At 40.7% G+C, this 23,365-nt stretch overlaps 1 protein-coding gene across 2 annotated transcripts; it reads left to right on the top strand.

Annotated features, from left to right (window-relative positions):
- Positions 1 to 3,130: 3,130 nt before the first annotated feature.
- On the top strand, positions 3,131 to 23,236 carry padi2 (peptidyl arginine deiminase, type II). Of its 2 annotated transcripts, none has more exons than XM_080422079.1 (16): positions 3,131 to 3,410; positions 8,409 to 8,580; positions 10,630 to 10,699; positions 11,410 to 11,471; positions 11,594 to 11,711; positions 13,627 to 13,779; positions 13,923 to 14,113; positions 14,211 to 14,314; positions 14,556 to 14,667; positions 15,159 to 15,266; positions 15,886 to 16,037; positions 17,964 to 18,111; positions 18,264 to 18,357; positions 18,963 to 19,048; positions 19,394 to 19,525; positions 21,153 to 23,236. In XM_080422079.1, exons 1-16 carry the CDS (start codon positions 3,238 to 3,240, stop codon positions 21,384 to 21,386), a joined length of 2,109 nt encoding a protein of 702 aa, XP_080278205.1. In that variant the 5' UTR covers positions 3,131 to 3,237; the 3' UTR covers positions 21,387 to 23,236. The 2 variants fall into 2 exon arrangements, with proteins under 2 accessions (XP_080278205.1, XP_080278206.1); XM_080422080.1 differs by lacking the exon at positions 3,131 to 3,410 and adding an exon at positions 4,736 to 4,894.
- Positions 23,237 to 23,365: the final 129 nt, after the last annotated feature.

Below are 23,365 nucleotides of genomic sequence, written 5' to 3'. Positions count from 1 at the left end.
CTACCCAAGACAGTAGACACTAAATGTTGTGATAGCTCTGTGCTGACTTGCACATCCTCTCCAAGCCCATAAGGGGCCATTTCTCCACTGTAATATTTGAGAATTTGGCCAATTTGCTATTAAAAAGGTCTTAAGAGTCATTAAATTGTAACTTTAGAAAGGTGCAGATACCCTGTACTATACTGTATGTTGGTTTGTTTACTGTTGAGTGAGACCCCCAGTTTGGGAACCACTGCCCTAGTGGACTAGGATTATTATTTCATTTCACAATTACAATGTATATGTATATGTGCTTATAACCATGCTTATAACCAATTCCTTTATAATTGAACTTGTAATCACTTGACTATAATTTATATATGCTAATTAGATTTCAAGATTACCAAAACATGGGGTTAGGCACCAACATTACTTGTCTAGGATGAATAATGAAGGAGTAATGGTCTTTTTAAGGAACTGGCGGCGGCCATCTTGAAAATGTTACCTTTCTAGTGGTCCGATTTTGGTAAACTTTTGATATGTTATTAAGTACACCTAATACTACAATAATCCATTGAAAAACCTTTTGTTGCAATTTGTTTTGGGCCAAACCATAACTACACCCGCCTACTTGGCAATACAAGTTTGAAGTCGATGGTCGGACGGAGCTCCAGTTATGCACAACTTAAGACGGCAGACTGACACGGACAGACAGATTTTATGCATTTATAAATAGATTCTGTAGATCTGTTTTTGGTGTCAGTCAAAAATGTGGCCTTGATTGATGCTTTGTTTAATCTAATGTGTCTTTATCATCAGTGGATTCACAATATGGGGATAAGCAGGGGATAATTCCTGGTGGGCCAACATATATATGGGCCAGCACCCCTGCCGTTATGCATTTTTTAAATAACAATAATATTACATTTTTGAGAAATATCATGTATTTGGCCCTTTGGTTTGTCTCGGAACACCTGCCAATCCTTGGCTAACCACTGGCCCACAGAGCAGAGATCACATGATTGGCTCACAGGCTTGTCTCTCATCTGAATACCTGTCCCAGTGGCCCTATCACGTGTTATAATGGCCCAGGGCCCACCAACAAATTGTGGAGAGGAGAAAGTTGATCAGAGAGAGTCAAAAGCAAACAAAAGACCTTCTGTGCAAAAATGGAGTAAAGGGATAAGAAAATGCATCCTCCTTATAAGAGAAACTGCTTGTTAGTGAGGAGTAGGTTACTGTAGGCAAACTATCAAATGATGTAGCTCTATGAGTTGTATAGTTATCATTTACTTAATGACTCAACTCAAGGCTCCAGAATATAGGGATATTGAAAGTGGTGGTAGGCTACTGTAGTGTTGTGTTAGTATTTGTAGCCACTATGTTATGAAACAACCAATGTATCTTACCAATGTAATTTTTTTATTGAAACAATAGAATGATTTAAGAGTAGAACTCATTCCTAATAATACAGCTAGAGCTAGTACAGTATGTGCAACAATGCTCAGCATAAAATGTAATACTATATAGTATTACTATTCTATACATCTTTGACTAGTATGATATCATACTAGTCAAAGGTGTATATAATTTAGAATGGTTTACAATATATTTATATCACATTATGATCTTGGGTTACAACAGCAACAGCTTTACAATAAGTCCAGTAAGGTTCAAAAGTCTTAGTCATGGAGTCCCAGTACCAGCCCAATCTATTGATTTCTGAGATATTTTGTTGGACGGAGGTTGTCTGATTCCAATAAAAGCTGGTCTGCAGCAGTGCCTTTTTTTTGCTGAATCAGTGCACCTTGGGTGGGAGGAATGTTCTCGAGGGCTGAGAAAAGACACTGTCTGCACTCATTTTCCCATAGTCAGGGAAGGCTATGTCAGTCAAATGGTACCAAGTCCCTTGAGAACCTTCCTCCCATCCAAGCTGCACCGATTCAGCATGTCAGGACCTGGGAACCTTACTGGACCCATCTTGCCGATACCAGTAAAGTTTGCGCCATCCTCCTCCACTGTGGCTGCGAAAGTCATGTGGTGGACATTTTGCTGCAACGCTGGAGTCTGTTGCATCTCGATGTATAGATGTTGTATGATTAGAACATAAACGTTGAATCAAGAGGACTGAGCACATGCAACTTATGATTGTGTGTGTGTGTGTGTGTGTGTGTGTGTGTGTGTGTGTGTGTGTGTGTGGGTGGGGAGTGTGGTGTGGGATATTGCAATTAAATAATGACTGTTAAGGACTTGATTTAATTTGTTGCATGATACTACGTGCAACAAATTATATTAAGCCCAGACATTATTTATCTGAAATATGTGAGTGGTCCAGAGCAACAAAAAAAAGATTGAGAACCACTGATCTATTCCTACCCCACGGCTATCCCTATTTCATTCTCTTACTTTATCCAACCTTCCACTAAACTCATGTTTTGTATCTTCTGTAGTATGAGTGAGCAGACACATATATATATGGGCACTTTTCCTAATAATGACAACTCAATCAGGCACGTAGCAACTCATAATGTAATATAACGGCTAATAATGTAATAACGGCTCCCGTACAGTTCCCCTTCTTGAGATTTTCTGAGGAATTTCTTGATCTCCGACTTCCCACTAACTGACAACAACATTGATGCATCATCATGTAAGTCACCAGATCATTTAGTGCAATGTTCCATGGAAGAACATATTCACTTTCACTTTCACAATTACTATGCATGGTGTAGGAACCACATGCAATACCTTCACGGACCACCATGTCCTCTACTATTATTTGAAAATAGCCGATCTACAAGCTCACACGCATTGTGAGCTTGTAGATCTGCTATTTTCAAAAGATTTTTAGACATTTGAAAACTTGTTAAACTACCAAAATCTACTTTTGGTACTTTAAGGACATTTTGATACCAATACTTTTGTACGTTTACTCAAGTAAATTTTGAATTCCGGATTTTTACTTGTAACAGAGTATTTCTACATTGCAGTATTGATACTTTTACTGTATTAAAAATAAACTTTTTTCCACCACTGCATAACTAGCATATCACTATTTCAAGTGCATGTTTGCACTTGTTGTCTTCGCTGTGCCTATGCCTTGGAGGCAGGATAATTATGTTCCCATCTTCCCACCTTTCTCAGGTTACATTGCAAGTTAGGCTACAACCAAGAACAGAGCCATCAGTATCCTAGGCTACGCTACAGCGTCACACTAGTCTACACTACAATCTAGCTACCCAACCCAAGTTATCGACCATGGATCATGATTTTCAAACAGTTTCACAGACGACGACTGCTTTCCTGCCTTTCCAACAGATTAGAAAACTGGCCGATGTCCAAGTGTATCAACGAACAGTTCGTCTGGACACCGAGAAACCGCGGAGCGTTCTGCATGTAATTGGAACCGTTTTAAAGGTGACACTCAACAGGTAGGTTGGCTACGAACAAGAACACAAGACTATCGCTCATTTGGCTGTGTTGTGTTCATCACGTATAGAGACCTAATGGGAATATCAAATCTGCCTATTTTGCCGGCTGTTATCATTTAGCATCCTTTCAACCGTGACTTTTGTAAACATACCTGAGAGAGAGCTCATATCTTTACAAAATGGCGAGTCGGTGATCAGTTCCAGAGTAGACATATAGCCCCGTTTGGAACCTCACTGTCCGCGATAGCTCCGAGATGAGGTCCCGCTGTGTAGGGTCCCGGCAGAGGTAGAGTCCGTCCAAATGCAGTGAAGATCACTCTTTTAGCAACATCGTATCCAAAAAGTAAAGGTAGTCCGAGACACATACAGATGTTCGCAATCTAGTCGGGAAGTAACATTTAACTGACGGGGTTGAAAAAAACTTTTAAATAGCTTATTTAGTCAGCCTGTGCCATGTTTTCCCGTTCAGCCCTGGTGAACCCCCCGACGGCAGGTGCCAGTACTGCTCCCGATTCGGCTAATGGGAAAACATGACTAAATAAGCGATTTAAACGGCTTTTTCATCCCGGTCCCCGTCGGTTAGATGTTACTTTCCGGCGAAATCGCAAAGATCTGTAGGTGTCTCGGACTACCTTTACTTTTTCGATACGATGTTGCGAAAAAGCTGATCTTCACTGCATTTGGGCGGACTCTACCTCTGCCGGGACGGCGGGACCCCACAGCGGGATGTCATCTCGGAGCTATCGTGGAGAGTGAGGTTCCGAACGGGGCTTTTCCAGACAGAGATGAGTTTAGTCTTACTTTTACACAGCAACCACAGAGCGTTTCGCCAGTTCAATGACCTGCACAAAACACAAGATTGAGGAAAACACACATTGGCGAATCATTGTTGGGCAATTCTCTTCCAAAGCGGAAATGCCTATCTTTTAATCCTGAGATGTTGTAGGCTACTCACTGCTTTCTGTCATCTTACAATCAGAAAAATACAACGAGCCTGCCAATGCCATAGCCCTAGCCCGTGTGTCTGTGACTCACTCTCTCTCTCTCTCTCTCTCTCTCTCTCTCTCTCTCTCTCTGTGTATGTGTGTGTGTGTGTGTGTGTGTGTGTGTGTGTGTGTGTGTGGGGGGGTGGTCAAGGGTGGGTGACTGTGTGTGTGTGTGTGTGTGTGTGTGTGTGTGTGTGTGTGTGTGTGTATGTGGGGGGCCTGGGGGAGGGGGGCGGGGGATTAGGTCGTCTGTCTGACCAATCATCAACGCCAAGCATGCTTATCTTGCAACCTTTATAAACGGCTGCAGCAGGACTGCAGGATCACACAGTAGAGTAGTTGTAGCCAAAACTCTAGCCGCAGTAGACTCCAGCCATCGCAGTCTAGAGGAATAACCATCATCATCATGACACATCCACGGACTCTCAGACTAGACTGTGGAAAAACCATAAATGTTATGCATGTGGTTGGGACGGAACTCATTGTAAATATCAACAGGTAAGCCAACATGCCAACATTACCACTATGGAATCCAGCATTCACTATATTATAGCATGGCCATTGGCTACTGAAGGAGACTACTGCATTCTCCTATGCCATGCATATGCTGCTGTTGCTGTAACATATCATATCATTTCTATTCTATATTAGCCCGCCTATTATGGCATCTGAGGTACAGTATATGAGAGTGAACTATTACTACTACTACTACAGTAATAACAACAATAATAACAACAATAATAATAGGCTACCTCAGATTTATATACAACTTGTCTAAGTTGGTGCTCAAAGTGGTTTTACATGGCAGAAATAGAAATAAACTTCATTAGATAGAGAATAAAAATTAAATAGAATGTCTAACAGTAAAAACAAAGGTAGAGTGGGATGGATGATTGAAGAATGGGGGGGGGTCTCTTTTGATGTGGTTAAGGAGTGCATTTTAAATGGTTGTGTGCTTTGCCTTTCTGATGCTGGTGTGAGGGTGGGCAACCTTAGTTTTTGTGCACAAGTATATGACATTGAAAAGTAACCAATATTGCTTTTACGTCTTGCTAAAGGCTGCTGTACAGAAAAATACAACTCAATTGATCACCCCAATAGCCATAATCATATCGTAGATCAGAAAGAGGTGGTTGACCACTCCTGGGCTAGTGAATCTTTATCCTATAAAACATGAGTATTCCATGCCAAACCCCTTAGCATCTCCATGTAGATAGGCTTATCCACAACCCAATAATACAGAATGTGGTATTGTTTATATTCCCCATCATCTAGAAGATTCCATAATGTTGTTTAGGACAGTACTTCTCAAACCTTTAAGGACCCCTAAATTGATATATATTTGGACGCAGACCCCATCTGAAAATGTTTTGTGCCAGGGACCCCCAGGAGCGAAGATTTGAGTTAAAAATGTTCCTTTAAAAGATTCAAAGATTTGCAATGAATAGCTAAAGTATAAAATAATAGTTAAAGTGGTTAAAATGATTGTGACGCTATATTAACTACTTTTCCTGGGGATCCCCTGGTACCCCCTCAAGGACCCCTGGGGGTCCCCGGACCCCACTTTGAGAACCAATGGTGTAGTAGGACGTAAGTTAGAATGCCCCTTGCGATGCCCACAAATAAAACAAAGAGTGAATTGTATAAGGAGGTCATTTGTATTCCGTCCTGGCAGTGAGTGAGAAAGGTCTTTATACAGTCAAGACAATGAGCATCAGCTGTCGACTTTCTGCAGCCGAACAGATGTGGTCTTTGTGTTTGCAGAGGCAAGCCCAAAGTCCAAAATTAGGGTTGATATATTCATGTTTTGCATTCAGTTTTCATAGCATATCCTAGAATAGTTTTCAACTGTTGATTTTATGCAAAAAAAAAAGTGCAAGATGTAATGCTTGTGCTACATCTTACAGTATGTTAAAGGAGCAGTTCACCCAAAAAATGACTTATTTTCTGTCAATTACCCACCCCATGAAGCATTGAATTCATGGAGATTCTTTAGTTTTTGTCGCATTCCTGAGCTAATCATTTGATGACCGGCGGCGATATCTCTGAGTCTCCTTTGAGTGTCCTACCGGATACATTAGCATCTCTCCGCCGGTAATCAAACTAATCGACAAAAACAAAAAAATCTCCATGAATTCAATGCTTCGTGGGGTGTGTATTTGATAGAAAATAAGTAATATTTTGGGTGAACTACTCCTTTAATGAACTCATTTGTGCTGTCTGTCACAGTATTTCTTTCTTAACCCTTTAAGACCTGGAACTGTGTCATTTTTAGATTTGAGCTAAAAAGCATAATTGTACACTTTGGCTATTCAAAAATAGCAGATATACAAGCTCATAGCGCGGCACCGAGTGCCGCGCTATGAACTTGTAGATCTGCTATTTTTGAAAAATCGTGAAAATGTGTGAATTTTTTTTAATATAAATATTTTTAAAGCGAACATTTTTAACTCTATTCTTTGCTTCTAGGGGTCCCTGGAACAAAATATTTTGATGGGGGTCCGCGGCCAAATACATATCATTTTGGGGGTCCTTGACATGAAAAAGATTGAGCACCACTGACATAGAAACAGGTTTTTCAGAAAACTGTTGGGATTTAGGAGACATGTAGAATCAGCTTCAGGTCTTAATGGGTTAAAAGGCCACTGATCATTTTCATGGAAAAATTCCACTCACATTACACACTACATTACATAACATGTGAGTCGTGTAGCGTCATGCGTGCATCAGACCGTAAATTTAGAGCTGGCTATCCACCTGTTGTCTGTTGAAAGAAGAGATTACTTCATACGCAGCATGTGCACAGACAGACTGCACACTCAAACTATGTGCAGACACTTAGTTGGGATCACAACTGCCACTACAAATCACCATCTATACATTTTGAGATACCAACCAACTGAGGAGAAAAATGCATGAGAACAGCCCTGTCCATCGACCGACCCCACACAACATATTGGTGCACCGAGTGTATATATAGGCTAGGATGTACTTTCCAAATATGATACGTAGCCTGCGAGGTTAGTTCAGACAGTATACACTCGAGATGTTACACGCATGCTCATTACTATGTGGCTGTATACAGTGTCATGCAAGACCCACGCGTCATACACTGACGTGGCAATCAGCTGACCAGTTGGGCGGGTTATTTAAGCTCGCCTAAATCTGCATTCCTTCCGCTTTGTGTATTCTGGTTTGTTGTCCTGCTATAACCTCGCCTCACCAGTCTTTCCACCTCGGAGGAAAGCCTGGTATGCGTTACTAAAGACCCATATGATCCGGTCTAGGCCACGCCTACTGAAAAAAAGAAAAGAAAAAAGAATCCTCTTTCCGGTTTGTCGCAATCCGGTTTTGCTGTGCCGCTTTGTTTTGGTTCCCCAATCCCTATTTAAATGGAATAGAATTTCCCCGTGGGATAATACGGATAATACAGACGCTAAATAGTCTCCGGAAAGTACACTCACATTTATATTTAAAAAATACGCTTTTTTTTTTAAATAAGATTTTATAGGACGGACCTATTTTGGGGTGAGACGTCTTTCCGGTTTGTCGCGATCCGGTCGGCTGATGACGCGGATGACGCGCCCAGTGACGTAGGGCTATTTCCGCTCCTGACCGGATCATATACCCGAAAAGGAATGCTGCCCAGGCTAGTCCTGCTATTAGTTCTGTTCCCCATAGAGGGGTTGTTATTGTATAACTATCTCCATGCTCTTAATGGTTAATGATGGTTGTCTAATTGTGCTGAGCAGGGAGAAATATGTAGCAGAGCCTGAACGCCAAGATAAAATATTACATCCACACTTGTATTCTTCTCATTCTATTATATTGGTTCAATCTATTCGTGAGTTATCTGACTGAAATGCAGTACTGTTTGGTGCCTTACTTTACTTGTAAGAAGACACACATCTGCTTCTGGAAAGCCTGTATTTCTGCTAAAGTAGTTCCATATTGTGTAAACACAGCCCTGGCGTGCATCACAAATGCATGTTTTGATCGTTCTTCCTTTCAGGAGTGCCCCACCACAATCCAAGTTCTTCTCCGTGAAGGGCAGTCCAAAGGTGCGCTATCAGATCTCCCCGCAACCCGAGGCGGTTGCACCCCTCTCTCCCGTTCCTCTCAGTGGGAACACAGTGCTTCTCATCACCTTGGGGGAAGCCAGTCAGTTTGAAAATGAAAGCAAGGTGAGACACATATTGGCCCTAGGCCCTCAAATGCAAATAATTCTCAAACTCATATGAACAACTATACCACAGAAGTTATTACCTCCTGTTTTTCTTGGCTGAGTGAGAGGCATCAGTGGTGTAAAGTAACAAAGTACATTTACTCAAGTACTGTACTTAAGTACAATTTTGAGGTATTTTTTACTTTACTGGAGTATTTCCTGTTTTCAGTACTTTTACTATTACTCCACTACCTCTCAGAGGCAAATGTTATACTTTTACTCCACTACAATTATTAGAAAACTTTAGTTACTAGTTACTTTGTAGATTTTGATTATTATTACAAAACATACATTACCCACTTCAGCCCTATATTAGGCCCGTAACGATACAGTAACTGCATAGATGCATCGTTTTGAATTTTCAACGATCTACTATATCGATATGCAAACAGCTAAATATCGTATCGTTTGACTTTGTATCGTATCGAATCGTTTTGCAATGCAAATAATCGTATCGAATCGTTCTGCAATGCAAATAATCAATTATATCAAACTAAGTACTTTTAAGAAGAAAAAAAGAGAAAGAGGGGTTTATATCCAGTATCCAGGTATTTATTTTTCACACAGAATTTTTGGGTAAATAAATAGTTACTATATCGATTTTAAGTCATTGAATCGAATCGTATCGTTCTAAATTAACCTGTCCTGTATCGTTCATGTATCGTATCGACTAAATCACTGAATCGAAACATATCGTATCGTTCTAAATTAACCTGTATCGTTCATGTATCGTATCGACAACCAAGTATCGTGATACGTATCGAATCGTTGTTAAAATGTATCGTTACACCCCTACCCTATATACATTTCGGCCATTTGAAAATAGCCGATCTACAAGCTCACAATTTGTCGCATCCGGAGGGAGTTCCCCTCATGTCTCGTTTCGGTGAGCTCAGTCTTGATGTTATGTTCAGTTCTGTTTTCCTCACTTATTTTGGGCCTAGAATTATTTATTGTCATGTTTTTATTGGGAACAATAAAAGACAAAGAAAGACATCTTAAAGAAACTACACAAGTCTCCTGGTGTCTCTCTTGCCGACCAACTCTGGTCCCTGACACAGGGTCAAATGAGAAGATTTTTATACGTTTTATACATTTGAAAACTTGTGAAATGGGACATTCTGCATAAGGGCGCGGTCCTCTGGGGCGGAATCTGCCAATGCTTTGTCAATGCATCCCCCCTGTATTTGTCAAAATACTTCCAAAACGTAAATGAAGTCCACGAACATAACACCAGAGGCAGCTCCACGGATCATGTTCAACCCAGATTTGGCTCAACAAAGGGAATGAACTCATTCTTATGCTATTCAACAAAAATGTGGAATGTCCTACCAAAAGGAGTAAAGGATTGTAAAACCATACTCACTTTCAAAACTGCCCTTAAAGATACACCTTCAGGAGGCTGCAATTCGAAAATGGCCTCTGTCAAAGTCCTAACCTGTTCTCATGTCTTACTAAATAAAGTACATCAATCAATCAATGCAAATGAGTGGATTCTTGGAAAAAATGCGCAAGACCATGAATCCACGCATTTGCATTGACAAAGCATTGGCAGATTCCACCCCAGAGGTAATAAAAGTGCGGTGGGACCGCACCCTAATGGGTACGTTCTACTTGTGGTGCTTTTAAAGTACATTTTGATGCCAATACTTCTGTACTTTTACTCAAGACTCAGGACTTTTATTTGTAACAGAGTATTTCTACATAGCAGTATTGATACTTTGTACTTTTTCCACCACTGCTCCCGATCACGTTCAAATGAAACCATCCTGGGTACAGTCACAGTGTTCACACAGCGCTCTCCCATGCACTGTCAGTGGTACAGTTGCGGACACTGCAGAGATGCCTTCCTTTATTTGTTAACCTCCTTCTTGTGGATTAGTTTACTCAGAGAAATGACGTCAACAACATTGGCATTCGTGCAATCATAATTCTTACATAATGGTATTGTCATCCTCAATGAATGTGTAAGTAATTATATTAATTTATATATTTTTTTACTTTTAAGCTATCAGTCCAGTACTACGGGACGCAGAAAGAAGTCTTGAGCAAAGCAGTTCTGCATATCACGGCTGTCGGTATGTAAGAGCCTGATAAAACACTGTTTGCAAAGGTTTTTTAACAGATTGCATAGCAAAATTAGTGAATGTGTTCAAATGCCACTAGATAGACTCAATAATTTGTTTTGTGGCTGGCTCACTTAAATATACTTAGCTTACAATAACCTAGATAAGCTCTTTATGAGAATCTCAAATGTAAAAGCGCCGGTCATGTATCATTAACCCATTAAGACCGGGAACGCATCTGTGTCATTTTAGATTTCTTTGGCTATTCTAAAATAGCAGATATACAAGCTCATGAGCCTGTAGATCTGCTATTTTTGAAAAGTATTTTTGAAAAAATCTTTGAATATATATATTTTTAAAGCAAACATTTGTAAAATATTTTATTGCAGGGACCTCCAGAAGCAAAGATTTGAGTTACAAATGTTCGCTTAAATGTTTTCATATTCAAAGACTTTGAAGAAATCTAAAATGACAGAGATGCGTTCCCGGTCTTAATGGGTTAATAGATACTGAGGCAGAGAACCTTGACTCATATGTTCGGTCTCTGTTACCTTAGTTATTTAGCCCATGGTCATATCATGGATTAATCACTGTATTTATGTGTAAAGAAATATCTCTGATTGAGACTATGTTACATATAAATGATAAACCACTTATGCCAAATCCCAAATGACCCCAACTAGAGTATGAACTATAATGATTTGGGATTCTCTCCTGTACAGAAATCTCTCTGGATGTAGACGCCGATAGAGACGGTCAAGTGGAGAAGAACAACCCCAAGAAGGTGAGCTTTCCAAGTTTTCCATTTGCAAGTTGCAAATCAGATCAACTTGGTGGACAAAGTGTTCAAAAGCCTTGAGCTGTGCCTGTTCCCTTATCAAGTGTTTTGTTTGACTGCTCCTTTAGGGGTCCTGGACATGGGGTCCCAACGGGCATGGGGCCATTCTATTGGTCAACTGTGACTCAGAGCGTACCTATTGGAAGAAACCAGACACTGAGCAGAACAAGATCTCCAAAGTGTCAGGTAAATAAGGCTAGGGCCCCTATTTTGGGGAAACAGGCGATCTGGCGTGAAGCGCAGTCAACCGCGTGGTGGTGATATTTTCTGGACTGGAGATGGGCAGATGAGCCAATCAGTACCGCTGGCAGTATGTTGGATACAAGCATTGTCACCAATCAATGTAACATGCATTAATCAACAAAACTAGAAAACTGCTTTGAGTAGCTCCAGAGCAACAGTACAAATCTATTTAACCCATTAAGGCCTGAGGTTCCGATTCTACAAAATGTCTTCTAAATCCTAACAGTTTAAAAAAAAAAACTTATGTTGCTATGTCAGTGGTTTTCAAACCTTTTCATGTCAAGGACCCCAAAATGTATATGTATTTGGCCGCGGACCCCATCTCAAAATATTTTGTTCCAGGGACCCCCAAAGCAAAGATTTGAGTTACAAATGCTCGCTTTAAAAATATATTCAAAGATTTGCACACATTTTCTCGATTTTTCAAAAATAGCAGATCTACAAGCTCGTAGCGCGGCTATGAGCTTGTATATCTGCTATTTTTGAATAGCCAAAGTGTAAAATAATGCTTTTTAGCTCAAATCAAAAAGTGACACAGATGCGTTCCAGGTCTTAATGGGTTGTTCCCAGAGTAGTTGAAAGTGAAACTGCACAAAATCAAGGTTTTCATGTGTGAAATACCTGTAAGTTGGTTACGGTTTACAACTGTCATGATACAATTGAGGTTTCCACATTGAGGTTTCCACATTATGCATTTCATCACATTCATTGAAGTGGAATAAGTCAGTCTTAGTTAAATGTAGGCTATACATATTTAATTAATATAATTCATTAATGTTATTTGATAAATTTAACCTAAAAAACTAACAAAAAAACATTCACACCTGGGAGCATCTCATCACGACTTGTTTGCCATTATTTGGCAAATACACTCACTTTCTGCACTTAGATGTTCTCAGCAGACCTCTCACAGTCTTCCAGCCACAATCCTGCTTCTCCAACTTCTAGGCTACCTCCCCAAATATATGTGTGTATTCCAAAGAAGGACAAATAAAAAGAGGGTCACATTCTGAAAGGATTCATTTACTTTTTTGGCCATCCGGTCATCCGGCCTCCATCAGTGTGTCAACCATCTGATGCAGTGGGCGATGATCACACTGAGGAAGAGCCGGATGGCCAAAAACAACAAAACATTGTGTTGTTAGTAATGGCATCTGGCCTTCATCAGTGAGTTACAGTATGAAGGTTGGGTGGCCTAAGACGACAAAAGGTTTTGTTGTTTGTAATGGCATAAGATGGATGATTACAAACGAGTAAACAGATCCTTTCTGAATGTGACCCTTGTTTCATTAATGTGAACAGTTTACTAGGACAACACGCCAGATGGTCAGTGTGGTGGAATACAAACAATTCCAAATAAGGAGCACCACTTGTACGTATATGCATTGATTATACAGCATATTACTTTGAAGAGGCATTGCCACGTTTCTGTTTTTCATTCGTCTATTGGTACTCCTCTAGACCAGTGGTTCTCAACCTTTTCAGGCCGCGACCCCCCAAAATAATCATATTTGAACTGGGGACCCCCCAAAATAATCATATTTGAACTGGGGACCCCCATCCTGACAAGCACTTGGAATGTAGGAGTTGAGGCATTACATTTGGTTTGACTCGGTTCCACAGATACATATTGTGAAAATAGCTGATCTACAAGCTCACAACGCCTCGCGTCCTAAGGTCCCAACCTGGTATTCTTATTGAACCGTTGGGCATGTCTACAGGAAAAACAATAACTCACTCGATGCTTACTGTACACTGTTTTGAAAAACATATATACTAATACACCATGTTCATTCATTAGGAGGAATTATGACTGTGGCTTTGCCTCTTTAAAACAATTTTTTTTGTTTGTGTTCAGATCTGAAGGACATGTCCCTGATGAAGGTACGCACCAGGGGACCTGCTAAGCTGCCAGAGGGCTACAAGCTAACCATGCACATTTCCAAGGGGGACGCGGAAAGCGTCAGAGTCTTCAGGGACAAGTCCATTGATGCAGAATACGATACCCTCAGTGAGTAGATACTCCCATTAAGGGACCCTTAGTTATGGCACCACTGCTACATGTAATTAAGGTCTTGAACTTTGCAGCTACTAGTGGGTCTAAAATGTTCTTCAGTATCTTTTTTGTTTTGTTTGACTTCCTCTCTTCCACAGAGTACTTGTTCTATAGTGCATTTGTCAAGGACTACCCTCTAGTGCTGAGCAGTAATGACTTGTCCAAGGAAGTGCCTTACCTCGGTGGCGCCGCCGAGATGAACTTCTATGTGGAAGGCCTCAGGTTCCCAGACATAGACTTCGACGGCCTCATTAAAGTCCACCTCAGTCTGCTGGAGCCCATCGCTCCGGTAGGCCACAGTAACGGAATCCACTATGTCTTACGTCTTCTTTTAATATGTTTCATCAGTGCCTATTGCCTAATAATAATACCCATTGTTTTGACAGGGATTTCCAGAGACACCCATCTTCACAGACACAGTGGTGTTCCGTATCGCACCCTGGATCATGACCCCAAACACCCTCCGACCCATAGAGGTGTTTGTCTGCAGGTGATAACCATGATGATGATGATGTTAATAGACTAAATTAATAGCTTGAAATATTCACAGACGCATTTTTGGAAAGCCTATTTGTCATGCCCCAGTGTGTAAGGATGTTTAGAGATAAACTAATGCTGAGGATTTCACTGTGTACTACTGTTACTTTGGGGAGTACGTGTAATAAACAGAAGCAAACACTAGGAGAAGTTGCAACTCTTAACAAGCTTGTTTTTCTATGTGGTATTGACAGCACGCAAGATAACCACCTGTTCCTCAAAGGAATGACCAAGCTGGTCCAGAGCAACAACTATAAGCTCAAAGTGTGCTACGAGTACATGAACAGGGGAGATCGCTGGATGCAGGTAAAAAAATGTTTATACAATAAAACATGAACAGCTAAACAAATATACCTCATTATTAGCTGCCAGTTGTTCATAATAATTTCCCATGATTACATTCCTTAATAAAGGGAGGGCTAATGATGAGAAATCTTGTATATTTAGGAGTTATCCAATACAGGGCAAAGTAAAAATGTGAACAAGTGATGGTTGCAAAGATAGCAATAGGAAAATTGAAGATCATGTAAAGAAATCAAATAGAATGTTGAAAAAGGTATATTATGGAATCTATGAATGGATATCTTGACTATTCAAAAACAAGCCTTCTAGCTCGAGTGTGGTAACATTGTGCAACAATGTTTCTCGGCTGTCTGACACACAGCAGTGACGTTGGTATCACATGGTGATCATAATACCCCCACCATGTGATCATTCTGTGCTAATGGTGTCTTCCAATGCCTTTTATGAGTAAGTGATCTCATACCATCATCTGGTTGGACTCTTCCCAAATCCAGGATGAGTTGGAGTTTGGCTACATCGACTCTCCTCACCATCGGTTTCCTGTTGTTCTGGATTCCCCTCGAGACCGTGGCCTTAAGGACTTTCCATACGATGTCCTACTGGTGAGAAGCAGCCATGCAAAAGCATGGAGACAAATGTGTTCACACACACATCAGCAATTTATGTGTGTCCTCTGCTTACTCTGTCTTGCAACTGTGTGAATATACTACATCTGCTATATTCAATATAGCAGATCTACAGGCTCATTTGTGAGCTTGTAGACCTGCTATTTTCAGTACCAAGTATGAATCAAGCTTTTGTCTTAGAGCAGTGGTTCTCAAACCTTTTCATGTCAAGGACCCCCAATGGTCGCGGATCCCCATCTCAAATATTTTGTTCCAGGGACCCCCAGAAGCAAAGATTTGAGTTACAAATGTTCGCTTTAAATATATATATATATGCAAAGGTTCGCACAAATTTTCACGATTTTTCAAAAATAGCAGATCTACAAGCTCATAGCGCGGCACTCGGTGCCGCGCTATGAGCTTGTAGATCTGCTATTTTTGAATAGCCAAAGTATAAAAAGGTTAAAGCGGTTAAAACTATTGTGACGCTATATCAACACATTTTGCTGTGGACCTCCCTGGAACCCCCCCCCAAGGACCCCTGGGGGTCCCCCAAGGACCCCACTTTGAGAACCAACGTCTTAAGACGACACATTTCCATTGGATGTCTTCTCAGGGCCCAGACTTTGGCTACGTGACGCGGGTGGCTGAGGAGGAGGAGGTAACCAGCCTGGACTCGTTCGGCAACCTGGAGGTTAGTCCTCCGGTGGTGGTGAATGGGAAGAGCTACCCTCTGGGCAGAGTCATCATTGGAGTGGCCTTCCCCACGTGAGTGTGTGTGACATACTGTGTGGCACTGACTCATTCATCTTTCTATCTTACTATCTTACTACTATATATAATTGACAAAAGCTCCGAAAGTTCGTCCGGGGTAAGCAAGCACAGGATCACTCCATTTGCCCGAAACTTGCCACAGACTGTTGATCAGAGCTATGGCTATATTTTAGGCATCTTACCCCACCTCGATCTGTGATCAGACTCTCGGCTTGATTGTTTCTCTGATTTGCCTATCAGACCCTCAGCCTGATCTGGCAGGTTGCCATAGCAATCATATACAGGAAGTCTGACCTCTTTATCACATGACCGAGGTTGGGAGGTTGGGACTAGAGGTTAGGGCCGCAAAGCAAAGCGGGGGAGGGAGGAGGAGGGGATGAGAGGTGCCGAGAGGAGAGGAGAGGCCAGAGGGGCCGGACTTCGCATGACGTGTGTGCAGAGTGACTAGGCCAAGTAAGTAAATAGGGAAGAACTCGAACAATACAATGTGGGCAAGGATAAAGAGGACGATGATGTGAATCTGTTACACACACCACTAAAGCACGAGGAGGAAATTGACTATTTAGAAGGGATGACAGAGGAAATGTTTGGAGACTATGACGAGTGGTGGTTTAAACGATGGTGCAATAGCGGTGGTGTCTTAGAAGGGATGACAGAGGAACGTTTGGAGAGTTTGAACACCCTGACATCTGATGAGTTTTGGACTCTGTCTGGACCAACCTCAGATCAGGCCTCAGATCAGGCCTCAGATCTAGGGCCTAGATGTGAGGGCCGTGACTGAAAGCTGATGTGACGACGGAAAACTAGATGTGAGGGCCGCTTTACATAACTAGTATACGTTTATGCTAATTATATATTAACTCATTCATTAACCACTTAAAGGGGAATTTTGGACTAAGGTTTTCTTACCCTTTCTATGATGTTATGATATCTTAGGATGAATGGTACAGTAGAAAAATGTCATAACTCCATCCCGGGTCCGCCACAGCTTAAAACGTGCGCCAATAGGCCTTGTGCTAGATCGCCTATTTCAATTTTTTTTATTTTTTTATTTTTTTGGTGAGATCCAAAAAAAAAAAAAAAAAAAAACAAGTCTAGCTAGACGAGATCTAAATCTCGAGATTTCGATCTCGTCTAGCGTTTTTGGTTGCATAGTGTTCTGTCACTATGTACGTCAGATCTCACAAAAAAAATAAGCTGTTAAAATACGCGATCTAGCGCAAGGCCCTTTAAAGCCTATATACTATGTTTTTGTTTTGTTTTATTAGGATCCCCATTAGCTTTTGCCATGACAAAAGCTAGTCTTCCTGGGGTCCGACACAGACAAACATTTTAACAGAAACATTCCTTACATCAATTTTACAATCACTATAATCTAAATAAAAATAGAAAAAAAATCAAAATAAAAAGTACAATCAAGTAGTACAATTAAAGCTATAACTAAATCACTTATTACACATTAAACTTTGTGTGTCTGGGGATTAGTACAGGCATGTTTTCATCAGGTTTTCATCAGGTGTTTTTAACTTTTTCTTAAAGGTGAATTTTGTGTTTGTATTAATTATGTACTTAGGCAATGAGTTCCATCCTATTACAGCTCTATAGATAGTAGAAGCTTTACTTTAGAAGCTTTATTTATGTTGTACATAAATAGCGAAAATAGCCCATCTACAAGCTCACAACGTGTCACGACATCTTGTAGATCTGCTATTCTCGTGCATCCGCCAATTTTCACCAGATGTTTGTTTTCACCGAATGTCTGTCTATATTCCCTTATTATGACATGTCCAAAATAGGGATGCTAGGGTTCATGTGGTTAATGCTAAGTGTAATTAAGATAAATTGGACAAGCTTCAAAAGCACAATATCGAGTATTATTATGCACATTGAATACATTGACTATGTTTTTTTTTATTAAAGGGCAGTTCAAGGCCGCAACATGGCTAAAGTGGTTCAAGACTTCCTCTGGGCACAGAAGGTGCAGGATCCCATCGCTCTGTTCTCTGATTGGCTCTTGGTCGGCCATGTGGACGAATTTATGACTTTTGTGCCGGCGCCCGACAGAAAAGTAAATATCCCTTCTCAAACAAACGCTATCAAAAGTGCTACCGAGTAAACGAGACTAGAGATAAAGAGAGCCTTATCTGTTAGCTTCACTTTATTGCCTTTCGAGCTGGCTCATGAAGACGTCAAGAGTTCTTATTGTGTCCCTGTGTGCAGGGCTTCCGGCTGTTACTGGCAAGTCCAGATGCAGGCTACAAACTATTCAAAGGCTTACAGAATGATGGGCATGGACAAGCCAAAATGTTTGAGGGTGAGCCTTTGCTGAGTTGTTTTGTAATGCATGTTATTATGGTTGATCCATGTTGTACATTATTAGCACGTGTTTATGGGTGGCAATAGCTTAGTGGGTAGAGAATCCGCCTGGTAATCCAAGGTTTGCCCCCAGACCCACCTAGTATACTGTACGTGTTGAAGTGTCCCTGAGCAAGACACTTTAACCCCTAAAAGCTCCCCCCCAAGCACTCATCATGACCAACTGAGCAGCCATCACCTTGGTGAAGCTTACACGGAATTTCCCCCATAGGATTAATAACGTTCTACCTCTTTTTTATGTGTATTTTATGAAGCATATTATGTATACTTCATTACCGGGGTCCCCCAGGGGTCTATACTTAGTCTCCTCCCTTTTCCCCTCTACAATAAATCTAACTTTTCCACAGCAACAATGTGTTCAGGGTAATGATAATGATCTTTATTTATATAGCACCTTTCATACATACGTAGCATAGCAACTCCATGTGCTTTACACAAAAAAGAAAGATCATAAAATTAAAGAAATAGAAAAATGACAATGACAGAGCAGGTGACACACTCACGCATGTCACTCAATCTGTTGAATGTCTCCTATTCATAAAGGTCTGGAATCAGTGGACACAGAACAGATCACAGTAGACGAGATCCTCAGTGATCAGTCACTCCAAGCCGAAAATAACTATGTGCAGGTGAGTGGGAACATTTAAGCTTGACTCTTTGTTTACCAAAATGATTTGGTTAGCAGCACATAATCAGGATTCAAGTTGAACCAAATGAGCCCTGTTCTGCGATTAGGTGTAGGCTCTCTTAAGTCACAGGAAACTTGTAGAAGTAATGGCATTTGGAAGCGTGATTTCAGGCCTGAAATGAAAAGTTTGCATAAAGAAAAAGTCATCACATATTTGGACATTTTGGAACTTGCTCAGAATCATAATTTCAAAAGGCCAAACACGGTTGTTCTTTTTCTTTATAAATGTAAAAGCACACCTGATTGTATGGCGTTGTGACTATTGTCCCCCCCCCCCCCCACACAGAGCTGTATAGATTGGAACAGGGACGTCCTGAAGAAAGAGCTGGGTCTGGACGATGAGGACATCATTGACTTGCCCATCCTGTTCAAGCTGGAAGCGGAGGAGAAGAGAGCCGCGTCCTACTACCCAGATATGGTCTGAGCAACCACACCTCATTATGTTACTTTATTAGAAAGACTGTCCCACACACTGTAGCCGATGTAGACACTGTGTTGTGTTGTGAAAATAGCCGATCTACAAGCTCACAACGCATCAGCTTTTTTCCCGCTGCAGGACACTGTCGTACAACAGAGCATAAAATAAGCTGTAAGATTTCATTGGTGCAAAGACAAATACTGACAGTATCATGGTCAGTATTATGTCAGTATCATGGTCAGTATCATGGTCAGTATTATGTCAGTATCATGGACAGTATCATGGTCAGTATTATGTCAGTATCCTGGTCAGTATCATGGTCAGTATCAGGGTCAGTATCATGGTCAGTATTATGTCAGTATCATGGTCAGTATCATGTCAGTATTATGTCAGTATCATGGTCAGTATCATGGTCAGTATCATGGTCAGTATTATGTCAGTATCATGGTCAGTATCATGTCAGTATCATGTCAGTATCATGGTCAGTATCAGGGTCAGTATCAGGGTCAGTATCATGGTCAGTATCATGGTCAGTATCATTGTCAGTATCAGGGTCAGTATCATGGTCAGTATCAGGGTCAGTATCATGGCCAGTACCTTTTTGTCAATACATTTCAACATGAAGTTGATGACAAAAAACTTCTGTAGCCTAATAAAATTAAAGAAAATCTTCACACCAATAGACTGCCATTTGCATATTTATTTTGGTAACATTTTAAGCCACTAGGCTCTTCCTCAGTCCTTACGGACTTAAGGTCTGAGGAAGAGCCTGGTGGCTCAAAACGTTACCTAAACAAAGCTGCAAATGGGAGTCTGTTGGTGTGCGGATTTTCTTTAATTTGATTACGTGATGAACTTTTGACACAGCACCAGCCTGATAGGTTTGGTACGTGCGCCTTCTGCACTTTTACTCAACTTCTGTAACTTAGTCATACTTCTCTCTTCTTTATCTTTTTGTCACCAGTTTCCTCCCATAGAGTGAAAAAAGGAAGTAGTGTCAAAATATGAGATAGTTAGTTAAAGGGCAAGACCACTTTGGTAGAGGTTTGGGTTGTGTGGTTACCTTGCCATGATCTAACTCCAAGGTGGACAAGAAATCAAAAGTAATTGCATTGATTAGAAAAATATGCTCCTCATTGACTTACTTTGTACGGTAAAACAGGTTCCAAAGTCACTCTTTTAGCACGTAAACAAACACAAACAGGAAATGGCGTGACCACTTTCAACCTGGCTTCCCTATTTTTTTGCATGACACAGCCAAAAATGTAGTGGAATAGCTAAAGTGGCAGATCTTCAAGCTGTTATAGCATCACAACGCCTTATGAGGTGGTAGAAGTGCTATTTTCGCGTTGTTTGCATCATACGAGGAAGAATAAAATAGGACGGTTGTTCTCGAACTGTATCATTTCAAAGAGCCCCATAACTGTTGAGTGTGAGACCCGTAACTCTCATAGTTTAAGTTATACACCTGTTAGGGTCCATCTGGACCCCCCTCAAGGAACCCTGAGGGTCCCTAGACCCCACTTTGAGAACCACTGAAATAGGGTTAATTTGTGGCGGGCATGATGCTATATATATAGATAGGTTTCTGCTCAACAGCAACGATATCTCTCTCCATTTCCTTCAGGTGAACATGATTGTGTTGGGGAAGAGCCTGGGCGTCCCTAAGCCGTTTGGGCCCCGGGTGAACGGACGCTGTGCCCTGGAGGCAGAGATGTGCTCACTGATGGAAGGCCTGGGCCTCACCTGTACGTTCATCGACGACTTCACCTCCTACCACCAGATGCTGGGAGAGGTGCACTGTGGCTCCAACGTCCGCAGGGAGCCCTTTGACTTCAAATGGTGGAACCTGGAATTGTAGAATACAGGTGTGGGGTCTGAGTGGACGCAGTTCGGGGGCCGTGTAGGAGGGTACTTAGAAGCTAAAAGGTGAAGATGTTTGTAATCCATTTGGAAATGATCTTAATGCATTAAATATGCAGAAGCTTTTGTTTCAAGTGAAGGACGGCTATAATACTGTATATTTGTGTAATCTTATGTTTTTATACTTTTCTTTCTTTTTAATTTTTTGTTTTGCCATTTATTTCAGATAGGTCAGCGTAGAGAGATAGGAAACCAAGGGCAGAGAGAGAGAGGAGAGATATGCAAGACAAGATGGGGGGTCTGATTCAAACTTGGGTCCTTCCTCTCACAAGGAGCATATCATCGCTGTCCGGCAGAAAATCTTTATCTCCATATTTTATCATTTTGTTTTTTTGATGGCCTAGTTTATACTTATTATATACTTGTCAGGCAAAAGTACTGAAGACAGCTGAGTTACAAGCTCACAATGCTTTTGAACATTTTCACCTATAATGACTGAAAATAGGCACGCCAGGTGGAACTTAGTTAAGTTTATCTGTGGGTTTTATCATTTTCCCCATTTCCTTAAAAGAAACAGCTTTTGGCCAATGGCCATACAAGGTTTCTGCCAGACAGTGACAATATGTCTTTGTTACATTTTCAACTTGGATACGAAATATGCCATCCATATCACCCCAACCCTGCCCTACAACCTAACCCCTTTCAAAATGTCCACCCCATGGTGGAAATATAGTTGTATAATAACAAAATGTTTACAAATAAAGAGGAAAACTAAATGAATTACAAATGGAGGAGAGGAGGATGTTCAAGTGTCCAAATAGTCCAGAAGTTGCGCTAGATCGCGTATTTTAATAGCTTTTTTTTTTGGTGAGATTTGACTTTCATAGTGACAGAACACTATGCAACCAAAAAAAAAAAACCTAAGCCTCTCTAGACGAGATTGAAGTCTCGAGATTTCCATCTCGTCTAGCGAGAGGTAGACGAGGTTTACAGTGGTCTGTCACTATGAACGTCAGATCTATAAAAAAAAACTATTAAAATACCCGATCTAGCGCAAGGCCTATTGGCGCACATTTTAAGCTGTGGCGGACCCGGGATGGAGTTATGAAATTTTTCTACTGTACCATTTATCCTAAGATATCATAACATCATAGAAAAGGTAAGAAAACCTTAGTCCAAAATTCCCCTTTAAGTAGCCTTTCACACTTGGGCAGTATGAGAGGTTTTGCTAACAAAGAGGCTATTATCTTTAGCATAGCAGTAGGCCTACTGTAGGTATATTGGCCTCTGCTGGAATTCCAAAATAGCTGTCCGAGTAGGTGTCCGTTTTTTTTCAAACCATGTTGATTTTGGAACAAACCACAACATATCATATCACATATCATGTTTGAGAAATGATCATAGGACATGTGTGTTGTACCTTCATCTTTATGGCACTTTATTTTTATTTACCTTTTTTTTTTGCTTTATTTACAAAAGGGTGAAAAGCAATATTTACAAACAAGACTTTGAACAAGGGCTTAAGCTGACTGTTTGCAAAAAACAATAATACAATCATCAGAATCAAGCACATAGCAAACTGGCTCTGAATCTGTACTGAATGTACAGTACAAGTACAGTGAGATGACAGGTACCACACAGTAATATGCCGTTCAACCACTAGAGGGCGAAATCCACCTACTCAAGAATCGTCAAAGCTCTGTGGGGGAAAAAAGCTTTAAGAACATAACATTTGATCTTGACATTGAATTTGAATGTCTGCAATACAAACATAAACAATTATGTTTAACTCAACTTTTTCAATCTGTCTATGGGTGTTTTTCTTTGTAAATAAAAGAATGTCTGCTATTATAGTGTTTTAATTTCATCAGAGACTTAAAAGTACATTTCTTTTAAAATCAAAACAGGGCTGAATGTCAACATAATATTCCACTATCAGTGTGTGTAAAAAAAACACTAAAACTTCTCTGAAATAAA

The sequence above is a fragment of the Gymnoscopelus braueri genome (genome assembly GCF_963280865.1).
Source record: "Gymnoscopelus braueri genome assembly, chromosome: 3".
Taxonomy (NCBI): Eukaryota; Metazoa; Chordata; class Actinopteri; order Myctophiformes; family Myctophidae; genus Gymnoscopelus; species Gymnoscopelus braueri.
This window is presented reverse-complemented; position numbering and strand designations above follow the sequence as displayed.

Excerpts from the sequence above, each read along its gene's own strand:
- padi2 (XM_080422079.1), top strand. The coding sequence starts at position 3,238 with ATGGATCATGATTTTCAAACAGTTTCACAGACGACGACTGCTTTCCTG. Across the intron at positions 16,038-17,963 it reads ATTGGAGTGGCCTTCCCCAC|GGCAGTTCAAGGCCGCAACA; the intron begins GTGAGTGTGTGT and ends TTTTTATTAAAG. Across the intron at positions 19,049-19,393 it reads CCGAAAATAACTATGTGCAG|AGCTGTATAGATTGGAACAG; the intron begins GTGAGTGGGAAC and ends CCCCCCACACAG.